Raw genomic sequence first — 12,431 nt, forward strand, 5'->3', positions numbered from 1 at the left:
AGATTCCATGAATCCTGGGAAACAAAATAAGCATCCATCTCTAGGAACTAGATGAACATTAACAAAAACAAAACTTAAATATGAAAAAGGAATTTATAAAAGTAAAATTGAAATTAATAAAGTGAAAAACAACATACACTAATGTTATTTATTGCCTACTACATTTGAGTTACAGTTTTAAGAGCCTAACTCATTTAGTATTACTCTGATCCCCATTTTATAGAGGAAGGAACTGAAGCACAGGGAGATTGAGCATCACACAGCTCCTGAGTGGCAGAGACAGCACTGGAATTCAGGCACTCTGGCTCCAAGGGCCACAGTCTTCCCTCACCAGGCTCACTATCGGGTCTAGAGCCCACATATCCACAGTCCCTCTCCACTTCTCCTTCCAGTGCAATGCTGGAAAATGTGTTCTTTATGGAAACCATACCATACAAATTTTGAATGTGTAACATTTTTGTTCATCTGATGCAAAAAAAAAGTCAGTTTTAATATCTATACCTTTACATCTGGAATAAAATGAGAACATGTGCCTAAATCAATTTTAATGATTTATGTATTTTATTTAGCCTGCCATAGTGACGCTCTACAATTTTCTTTCTGATTGGCCCTTGATTTTATCTTTTTATTATTGTCTGTGTTAAAATCACCCTTTCCATCTGGAAGCAAAGATAAAGGCACAAGATTCAGGAAATTGGCAAATTTTTCCTACTTGTTTTTAGATCTTTTTAGAAGTTTTAAGGAAGCTAAAATCATTGTCCCAAATGAGTGGCTTATATTATGTGTAATTTTAATTTATCCTTAATATTCCCTATTATTTAGTGTTGTTTTTTGGGTTGTATGGGAGAGGCATATATACATGCATGTGTGTGCTATAAGTAGAAATTGAGGTTTATTTAAAATAGAAAAGACAAAAAGCATTTTCAAAATACCATCATACATAGATAATAAATATGATCCAAATCTCCAGCGACCTTCATTTAATCATACTACTGTAAGGTACCCCCACCACATCACCACCAAAAGTAGAACTTATGTTGACAAAGATCCTGCCACTGTCCCTGGATTGTTGTCTACGTGTGTGCATGATATGTATGTATATGCAAATATATGCACATGCACATAAAGATAAATTTTATATGTATAAACATATATGTAGACACACATTAATGTGTTCAAATGTATATAAACACATGTACTGGTCCATCATGAAATATAATATATTCCAAATTGAGTTCTGGATTCAATTTGTATGTTCAATTTTAATCTCTATTTTCCCCTGAGAAAGCTTTTAAACATTTCTGGGACAAAAAATGTTGTGGTAGTTTCAGCTGTCCCTGCAACCACTTTCATTATTTGTGTCATTATTACTGCTGCATAATCTGAACATAAAAAAACATGGTGCTGTAACAAATGACTTCCCAGTACTGACAGTTATAGCTGCAGCATTTCAAGACTGATGAAAAATTTCCCAGCAAGATCTCTGGCCAGGTTTACAATAACTAAACAGGAAATGGCTGCCACTATTCACATTAAATCCAGACTGTTTGGTGTAACTTTATCTATGTTTTCGATTATAATAAAATCTCTTTCATTCTCAACCAGCAAAATTTCATCCTTATTAAGGTTGGAAAAAGATAATTTGAGGCTTCATGTGAGGTATTCCTGTTTGTCCTTTGATAAGATCTTTTAAAAGATATGTTTTTTAAGTTGTTTTACTTTTGGATTGTTTAAATTTAATGAACTTTGTAAATTTTTATGAGAGGGAGAGGTTTGTTATGACTTTTTCCCAATGGACTGCTAATAGAAGTTAGCTTGTCTAGCCCATGTGCTAGATGCTGTCAGTATCAAACTGCCTTTGACTTTCACACCTCCCAGGGGACTAGTAATTGTTGTGTTCAAACAGCCTGTAATTGTGATCCCGCTGGCTTTCTCAGTACGCTTCTGGCTATTAGAATCATTAAACAACTCAGCACCTGTTAACAGCATTGTAAATATTCAACCCTGCTTGTGTGCAGGTTGAGTCCAATATAGAGAAATCTTACAGAGCTCAGCCTCATAAATTAGAGCTTCTGACAAGTCAATTATTGTGAAACTGGGTTTCTCTGTGAAATAAATGAAATAGCATGCTGACAAAAAGGTAGGCTGTCTGTTTATGGCAGAGAGAAGATAATGACTTGATGATCCAATGCAGTGAACATGAAACTACATTGTATCCTTTAGCTATAATTAAGCAGTTGTGTAATATTTCTGTTTTAATAACCAAGTAAATTATAAATTTTGTACTGTGGAGAGTGCAACATGAAAACAGACCTTTTTACTTAGCCGTTGCTTGCTTTTTCAAGTTAATAAAGTGATTATTGAAATCAATGATATATAATGTTTTAAGCTAAATGCTTATAATTATTTAGGCTAGAAATTACCCAGTGACTGAAAAGTTCACGCAGTAGAAGCAAAGGCCATATAATGCTAATGAAGATCATGTAAATATAAACTCCATTGTTTATTCACAGAAAAGTGTCAGAATATATTATCTCTCAAAATTTTATGTGAGCTAAACAATAATTTCATTTACATTTAGTTTATTTTACGGTGTCTAATAAATTATATATCTAAGATGTAGCAGATCTTTTATAAAAATTTGACAATGTTTTAAGTAACAGTTCAAATATTAGCATAGAAGAGTAGTACAAATCAGCAAAGTTACAGCACAACAAAAATTATGCATTTTAGTATTTGTGTTGGGTATATAGAAGTTTTTTAATGATTGAGATTTTCCTATTATATTCTTGAGTGAAATATTTAACCTGGCATTTTCTATTTTTAAAAGTTAACATTTATATATGCCAGGATACCTGAAGAAAACAATTTTAGTATTTATTTTTTAAATTCTAGATTACCCCCAGATTGCATAAGGATAAAAGTATTGATACTGAATAAATTGAATGTCAATTCAATTACTTAAATTTTTGCATTTCTCTCCTCAGACTTGAAGATATATCTTCAAGTTTAAGTTATTCTGATAAATGTTAATTTTTAACAAGTTAGATTATGTATAATGTACTCATCAAATAATCCCCCCCAAAAAAATGTACTCATCAAATAATTAATTGTAATCTCAGACATAATTTTAGTTGTTTTCTCTTTTGCAATTTATTTTAAATGTATAAGAACTATTTACTCTGATTAAGGCTACAAATTAGTCTTAAAAACTTCCCAGGAATTTAGACAAACGTTAGAAAAAGTACTAGCCCATCAAAATATACCTTGTAAATACATAAAAATGATTAAAATAAATATTAAGAAAAATTTATAATTTTTGAAGGACAGTTTTTATCATAGGTGGTTTTCCATATCATTTGTAAATATACTAAATTTGTTAAAGGAAAAAATGGTAAAATTGTCATTCAGTTATATTTATTGGGTAATGGCTTATAGTTGGTAGCAGCATCCATGAGATTTTTTTTTCAAATGGCCTAGTAAGTTTCTAGACAACTATGATATTTTAATTTTTTTGTTTTTCATGGCAATGTTATTTTCATAATGTCTTCCTTCTGTAATTTTAATTGCATAAAGAATTTCTTGATTCTTGCATGAGAAATTCAACTACTTATTCAGTTCCTAGGCACAATTTCACTTTTTTTTTTCAATTTAGAAATAATTTTATCAACTATATATTAATACACACAGCTGAAAATAGTATTGGAAAATCTATAGATTTAGCAAGCCAAAAAAATATGAAATAAAAAAATAAACACTTCTGTTGTAAGAGGTTTGGCTGATAAATTCCATTTGTTGGAAAAAAATGAAAAACAATAAGTATTACTAATAATTTGGAATGGCTTTAGAGATCTCTTTTATGGGGCATTGAATATCCAGAATTTTTATTTTCACTTTCTACAACAGAATACATTATTCTAACTATAACTCTTTTTAGTCATTTTTCAGGATAAAGGAAATATTTTCTAATGGTTTCTAATGCTAGTTTTTTCACTTTATATTCCTGGTTAGATAAAAGTTTGTACATTTCATTTAAATTAACAACAGCACTAGTTCAATACTTATTTATCTGTTCACTTATAAATATTGCTCTATTTTAGTCTGTGACAAGAACTTTTCCAGGAAAGGCAATAACTTCTCTGCAGATTAAGATTAAAAAGTAAACCATTTCTCTTCTTTTCTACTGAAAGTATATCGTGCCATCTTTAAGTCCTACTTGTAATTTTAAATAAATGTTTACCACCAAATCTTTCTCTTTGAAAAAAGAAAAAAGGAATCACCACACTGGATGGGCTGTGGTTTCCTTCAGGCCTCTCCCATTTGTGATTGTTAACACTTTCTTCCCAGACTGTGAATATCCCCTTTCTAGTCCTGTGCAGAGGTACAACCCTTGTGCTAGGGTTTCAGTGATGGATCTGTTCTGAGGTCACTTTACACTTCTGTTACTTGATGTGGATGGAGATGGGACGTGTAATTCTCTAGGCTGACCAGGGTATAGGATTCGCCACCAAGAATTAGAGACCTGCCGTGACATAGGGACAATCTGTCACCCTTCGAACCTGTTCCCTAACAATCTTTAATATTTGGCAAGACAGTTTTGGAGTTAGAAGGAGGAGCATTCAGGTGAATTGCATGTCCTTCAGCCTTTTACTCAAAATATACAGAGCTGAACCTATGTGTCTTTTGTGTCTAGAACCTATGTGTCAATGCTTTATTATTAGCTTGATGATGTCCCTTCAGATATTTAGGGTGACATGTAGTTATTAAGCATTTGGAGAACAATAAATGACTAAATTCCTTAAAAGAATTTATCTACTACCCACATCAATGTTCTTTGAGTTTTATAAAATTACTGAGGATGGGTTTCTGTATATAAAAGGGAATTATATGTTTATATTTAATATGCTTCTGTTTCTAAATCTAGTATATACATTTAGTTTGCTGTAGGTGTATAAAGTAAAGTTATGCCAGTTTTAACACTGGAAAGTTAGTATCTTTTTTAATGTGATGCTGAATTTTATCTACTTAATCTAACACATTCGTAATGTATTGTCATTGTTCATTGGTGTCAACAAATGTTGATGGGAATTTTGATCTGTAACATGAAACTGGTAGTTGCATTTTTTTTACTTTTTTGCCATAAATGTAATTGTTCTTTGAAATTCTGGAAAGAATAGAATGATAAGAAATTGAAATGCTAATTTTAATAGAAAATATCTTAAAACAAATAATAAACTTGTTTGTTTTCTAGCTACTACAATTTGAGTGATGTGAGCCATGATTCTGTGAACAAATTTCTATCCAGTCTGGTTGAGAAGTCTCTAGTTGAATTGGAACATTCCTACTGTATTGAAATTGGAGAGGTATGACTCAGTCATATACGTTCCAAGTGAAAAGATTGCCCAGCTTTTTAACAGTAGGGCTTTTGTTCTAATGATAACCAAAAATTTTAACAAAATTGTTGCAAAAGTAACCTGCAATAAGAACTATTAATTTTATGAATGCCTGTGCTTCTATTGTACTTTTTATTTGTCATTTTATCTTTCTTTTTGAAATAGGATAATCGGAGCATTGAACCTCTGACATATGGCCGAATTGCTTCTTACTACTATTTGAAGCACCAAACAGTTAAAATGTTCAAAGAGCGTTTGAAACCTGAATGTGGTACCGAAGAATTGCTTTCAATTTTGAGTGTAAGTTTCATGACATTATTGCACTGCTTTTTAATATAAAGAGATTATATCTTATATATTTCATACCTTCTCTTTTAATTTGGGTCTTAAATTGCTGCCAGCCAGTGCCTCTAGAAATTGGGCAGAAACTATTCATAAAGTCTTTTCCTCTGTTAAACAAGATCACTACAGAACAACATATTTGGACCATGTTTCCCACATAATTTATTATCCAAACTTGGATACTTCTGAGAATGGAATGGGTCACTATTAATATGTAAGACAGGATAATAGGTATAAACTGCGCTAGCCTTAGCAGCCAGATGATCTCCCTATACTTCAATATAATAACTTCTATGAATTATAATTGAAAGCTTTCCTGGGATCCCCGAGTGGCGCAGCGGTTTGGCACCTGCCTTTGGCCCAGGGCACGATCCTGGAGACCCGGGATCGAATCCCACGTCGGGCTCCCGGTGCATGGAGCCTGCTTCTCCCTCTGCCTGTGTCTCTGCCTCTCTCTCTCTCTCTCTCTCTGTATGACTATCATAAATAAATAAAAATTTTAAAAAAATAACCTTTAAAAAAAAGAAAGCTTTCCTTATTGCTTCTTTTGAGTCAGTCTTGTTGAATCCATAATGTTCCTGAAGTTCCTTTACATAAGGACTTTACTTAAGTTCTCTTAGAATTAACTAATGCCAAAAAAACTGTTCAACTCTCTCTCCTTTCCCCTTTCCAAAATAACAACACAACCAGATTTATCCCATGGCCAAAAAAAACTATATATTGTTTAGTTTTGGGTTTTGGCCAAGAAGCTTAGAACTAAATTTTCTATTGAAGTTAAAATTACTATTAGAAGTATTTTCTTCATCTCCCTCTCAGCATGCTGTATGTGCATTTTTGTCTGTGTTGAGTTTAAATATAATTTCCCACAAAACTTTGCTAGTGCATTAGTCAAGGCATATGTTATAAATGAATACTATATATTATCTTACACCTCAGCTACATTGATGTTATTTTTAAAGAGTTAAGAACCATTGGACTATAAATATCTCTAAGGTCCTTCTCTTATATGTCCACTGATTCTGAGGTAGTTCACTTACTTATTAGCTTTTTTCTTACCTCTTTTGTTTATCATTCTCAATAGGCTTCAATACCTCATTCACAGTTTCCAATTTTTCAGTGTTCTTCCTTTGAGAAACTGTGTGTAAATTTTGAGTGCAGCCTAGAGCCAACTACAATGCAGTGAGTCAGAAAATAATTTATTAATGAATTGATAGATGGATGAATCCTATATTCATCAGTTTTCTGTTGTTTGCTCTCTAGAAAAGAGTACAGAATTGAAGTATATGAGGCAGCTATCAAAATTTTTTTATAAAAGTAAAAATTCATTTCTGAAATGAGTATAAAAAATAAGAATTGCTTTTAGATCGCTAAGAATGAGGTTTTTATTATTTCCTAGTTGGAGATTCATAAAAACATGATTTGTCTGGATGGAAGACAGGAAAATAATGGTTAATTAATTTGGGCAAGTATCTTAAACTAATATCTGTTAGATTTAAGAATATAATTTTCCTTTCATATTCTCCTCCCTCGATGTATTTATCTAATCTCATATTTAAAAGTATATGCCTACCTTGGAAACACATGTAATAATATTAACTAACACCTTTGAGCACTTTTTATGTGCTAAAGCACTATTCTAGGAACTTTACATCAATAAATTCATTTAATCCTAACAATAACCATTCATTTTATATTGATAACATCCCATTATTATTCCCACTTTACAGGTTAACTAATGTCTCTAAGGTTGCACAGTAAGTGAATGCTTTGCAGTCTAGCAGCCAAGTATGAGTTCTTTTTTTTTTTTTTTTTTGTATATTTTTTATTGGAGTTCAATTTGCCAACATATAGCATAACACCCAGTGCTCATCCCGTCAAGTGCCCCTTCAGTGCCTGTCACCCAGTCACCCCAACCCCCCGCCCGCCTCCCCTTCCCCTACCCCTTGTTCGTTCCCAGAGTTGGGAGTCTCTGATGTTTGTCACCCTCTCTGATATTTCCCACTCATTTTCTCTCCGTTCCCCTTTATTCCCTCCCTTTCACTATTTTTTATATTCCCGAATGAATGAGACCATATAATGTTTGTCCTTCTCCAGTTGACTTACTTCACTCAGCATAATACCCTCCAGTTCCATCCACGTGGAAGCAAATGGTGGGTATTTGTCGTTTCTAATGGCTGAGTAATAGTCCATTGTATACATAGACCACATCTTCTTTATCCATTCATCTTTCGATGGACACCGAGGCTCCTTCCACAGTTTGGCTATTGTGGACATTGCTGCTGTAAACATTGGGGTGCAGGTGATATGGCGTTTCACTGCATCTGTATCTTTGGGGTAAATCCCCAGCAGTGCAATTACTGGGTCATAGGACAGTTCTATTTTTAACTCTTTGAGGACCCTCCACACAGTTTTCCAGAGTGGCTGCACCAGTTCACACTCCCACCAACAGTGCAAGAGGGTTCCCCTTTCTCCACATCCTCACCAGCATTTGTTGTTTCCTGTCTTGTTAATTTTCACCATTCTCACTGAGGTGAGGTGGTATTGTGGTTTTGATTTGTATTTCCCTGATAGCAAGCGATGTAGACATTTTCTCATGTGCTTGTTGTCCGAGTCAGTGTCTTCTTTGGTGAAATTTCTGTTCATGTCTTTTGCCCATTTCATGATTGGATTGTTTGTTTCTTTGCTGTTGAGTTTAATAAGTTCTTTATAGATCTTGCATACTAGCCCTTCATCTGATATGTCATTTGCAATATATCTTCTCCCATTCTGTAGGTTGTCCTTTAGTTTTGTTGACCATTTCTTTTGCTGTACAGAAGCTTTTTATCTTGCACGTATAAGTTCTTAGCCCCTGTCCCGTGCTGCCTCTCTTGTCTCTCTCACACACACACACACACACACACACACAGATGGAAGATAGTGAGGTGGGAGGTACGTGGTAAGACTGGATGCACATTTTAGATGCTAACCCTTTATCAGAAATGTCATTTGCAAATATCTTCTCCCATTCCATACGTTGCCTTTTAGTTTTGTTGATTTTTCCTTTGCTGTACAGAAGCTTTTCATCCTGATGAGTCCCAGTAGTTCATTTTTGCTTTTGTTCCCCTTACCTCCAGAGATGTGTCTAATAAGAAGTTGCTATGGCTGATGTCAGAGAGGTTGCTGCTTGTGTTCTCCTCTAGAATTTTTATGGTTTCCTGCCTTGTATTTAGGTTTTTTTCCATCCATTTTTTATTTACTTTTGTATATGGCATTAAAAAATATGGCCCAGTTTCATTTTCTGCATGTGGGTAACCAGTTTTCCTAACGTGCTTTGTTGAAGGGACCATCTTTTTTCCATCGGATATTCTTTCCTGCTTTGTCAAAGAATAATTGATCGTATATTGTGGGTCCATTTCCAGGTTTTCTGTTCTGTTCCATTGATCTATGTTCTTTATGCCAGTACTATACTGTCTTGATGACTACAGCTTTGTAGTAGAGCTTAAAGTCTAGAACTGTGATGCTTCCAGCTTTGCTTTTCTTTTTCAAGATTGCTTTGGCTATTTGAGATCTTTTGTGGTTCCACACAAATTTTAAGATTGTTTTAGCTCTGTGAAAAAAACTGGTGCAATTTTTTTTTAAATATTTTATTTATTTATTCATGAGACACAGAGAGACAGGCAGAGACATAGGCAGAGGGAGAAGCAGGGTCCTCACAGGGAGCCCGATGTGGGACTACATCCCAGGACCCCGGGATCACACCCTGAGCCGAAGGCAGATGCTCAACTGCTGAGCCCCCCAGGTGTCCCAGCGCTGCTCTTAATATTACAAATCCATCCCCCTCACAAAACTGTTGCTGTTTTGATAGGGATTACATTAAATGTGTAGATTGCTTTGGGTCGTGTAGACATTTTAGTAATATTTCTTCTTCCAATCCTTGAAAAAAAAAAGAAGACAATGCACATTGTAAATGTTTATGAAAATCATATGCCTATTCCACTCAGTATACCCCTCCATTGCACTAAAAAAGACCCAAAAATATACCTAATACCGAGAGAATTAAACTCTCTTTGTCTTCTGAAAAGGCATTGATCAGAACATGAGACCTGTCCCCATCCTTTCAGCAGCCAGTTTCTCTCTACCATTACACTAAAACCAGATACAATGATCTCATTTAATTTTTATTAAAATAAAGTCAATTCTTGTGATAACTAAACAAAACAAATCATCTGCAAAAATGTAAGATAAACTCAGTAGCATATTTGTATAAATATCGTTTGGAGTACCCCTTAATAATTTCCATAGCAACAATGACATAATCTTCTTGTCTTATGGCATTTAGTCCAGGAAATTCAGCCTGTGCTCGATAGCATCTAAGTCTGTACTATATCAGTTTTGATTGAAAATGCTGGGGCATTAGAACTATAGGACTCCCATTGATAAGGAGATCTGCAGGAACCACTGTCTTGTTCATGTCTTGTGTAGGAATCACTTTCCATTCCCTAGGGAACATGTGTCACTAACAAAGAAGTATTAAATAATAAAGCAAGATTGTATTTGAAGTAATTACAGTGCAATTTCTAGAATTCATTCTTTTGCTGAAAAGTATTTTTTTACTGTTTTCTGTTACACACTAAAGATTCCTAAATGACTCACATAGCCAAGTTATCTTTACTCTCACCTCCAAAAATACGTATTAATCTCCTTGTTTTGAAACAAGGAGAAAAAAAGCAGCCAGACAGGAGCTATGGAGCACGGGATGATAAACACAACAGGGCAAAGAAAAGTAGTAGGAGTCCTTAAGTGTCAAAGGCCTATTTTCGTTATCATTGTTTTTGTTACTATAGTGCTTAATAATATCACATTATACTTTTGAAAAATTCAGTATTAGAACTTATTCACTGCCAGCATCTCCTTTTTTGTTTTGTTTTTGATATTTTTTAAATACTTTATTTAAATTCAATTTGCCAATAAGCATCTCCTTTTATAAAGATAGTCAATGATTTTTTTTTTAAGATTTTATTTATTTATTCATGAGAGACACAGAGAGAGAGAGAGGCAGAGACACAGGCAGAGGGAGAAGCAGGCTCCATGCAGGGAGCCCGATGTGGGACGGATCCTGGGTCTCCAGGATCACACCCTGGGCTGAAGGCAGCGCTAAACCACTGAGCCACCCTGGCTGCCCAGTCAATGATGTTTTTAAAGTCATCTTTAAACTTTTTTATTAATATATTATTTTTTAAAAGAATTTTTAGTATTCCTGAGATCACAACTGAAAAGCCTCTGTTCTCTTGAGTATTACTGTGAACTTACTCTAATACTTCCATCAGTTAAGTTTTGGCAGTGAATGAAGTTTTCTCACTTTCTTAAGCTACATAATGAATTTTTTTTGTTTTGCTTCCTTTGGTATTAATGATAATGTAAAAAGTATGTTCATTAAGATTTTCTTGGTTCTCTATGTTGCAGTGTGATTGATTTTACTTGGCACAGAGGAGAAAAAACTAGGAGGTAATCAACCATAGAAAGAAAAAAGAATATTAAGACATTGACTCAGTTTCACCAGGCATTTAAAAATACATAAATACAAATTGAACACCAATAAAAAATAAATTTATTATTAAAAAATTAAAAAAAATAAAAATACATAAATACATACAAAAATACATAAAAATACATACACGGTATTATTTCTCTGCATTTAACATCAAACATAGTCTCAAATGATTGATTGTATGTATTCATAACTGATAATTGATAACTGTTTTTAGACCTTTTTTCCTTTAGAGAAGATACGTATTTTGAATCCCAAAGTCAGCCATACAGTTGTTTTTCCTTTATTTAATTAAAATTGGAATTCCTACTTTTGGTCATTTTGTATATCACTACCAACTTTTCTGAATTTCTTTTTAAGTAAGGATGCAACTTTATTGCCTTTATAATATTTACCAGAAAGTATATTTTCTTTCAAAAATAACAGAAACTTTTTAATCAGATTAGTTCATGACATGCTTCCCTATACAGTGTTTTTGGCACTGCAGACCTCCCTCTTCCAGTGTTCATAGAAGATTGTCAGATTTGATTTAAAAAAAAAAAAAAAAATGCATTAAGTCATTTATACCCTATCTTCTGAATTCTGTTCTTTTTTTTCCATCAATAGAATGGTTGAGGGATCCCTGGGTGGCGCAGCGGTTTGGCGCCTGCCTTTGGCCCAGGGCGCGATCCTGGAGACCCGGGATCGAATCCCACGTCGGGCTCCCGGTGCATGGAGCCTGCTTCTCCCTCTGCCTGTGTCTCTCTCTCTCTCTCTCTGTGACTATCATGAATAAATAAATAAAATCTTTAAAAAAAAAAAAAAAAAAAAAAATAGAATGGTTGAGGTCCAACTGGTATTTTACAGAATGGTATTATATTGACAATATAAACAGGAAATTTCTGAGTCTGAAGAAATAAATATCTTGGGGCACCTGGGTGGCTCAGTCAGTTAAGCATCTGCCTTCAGCTCAGGTCATGATCCCAGGGTCCTGGTATCAAACCCCAGAGTCTGGCTCCCTGTTCAGCAGAGTCTGCTTCTCCCTCTCCCTATGCCCCTTCCTACATACCCCCGCTTGTATGTGCTTTCTCTCTCTTAAACAAATAAATAAAATCATTAAAAGAAAAAGAGAAATATCTTTTTAAAAAGAAAAAGAAATATCTTAAGTATATATAAAACACATAATTTAT

The 12,431-nt window shown here is 34.0% G+C and overlaps 1 protein-coding gene across 8 annotated transcripts in view; it reads left to right on the forward strand.

Moving 5' to 3' along the window:
- Nucleotides 1-12,431, forward strand: part of ASCC3 (activating signal cointegrator 1 complex subunit 3) — a 335,679-nt gene that overhangs the window by 255,785 nt on the left and 67,463 nt on the right. For 7 of the 8 annotated variants that reach the window (XM_077902962.1, XM_077902966.1, XM_077902963.1 and 4 more), the window contains 2 exons: nucleotides 5,252-5,363; nucleotides 5,559-5,693. In XM_077902962.1, the coding sequence (XP_077759088.1) occupies nucleotides 5,252-5,363; nucleotides 5,559-5,693 (247 nt within the window). Of the gene's footprint in view, nucleotides 1-5,251; nucleotides 5,364-5,558; nucleotides 5,694-6,046; nucleotides 6,245-12,431 lie in introns of those variants that run through there. The other variant, XM_077902968.1, reaches the window with a different exon arrangement.

Source organism: Canis aureus, chromosome 7, assembly GCF_053574225.1.
Source record: "Canis aureus isolate CA01 chromosome 7, VMU_Caureus_v.1.0, whole genome shotgun sequence".
NCBI lineage: Eukaryota > Metazoa > Chordata > Mammalia > Carnivora > Canidae > Canis > Canis aureus.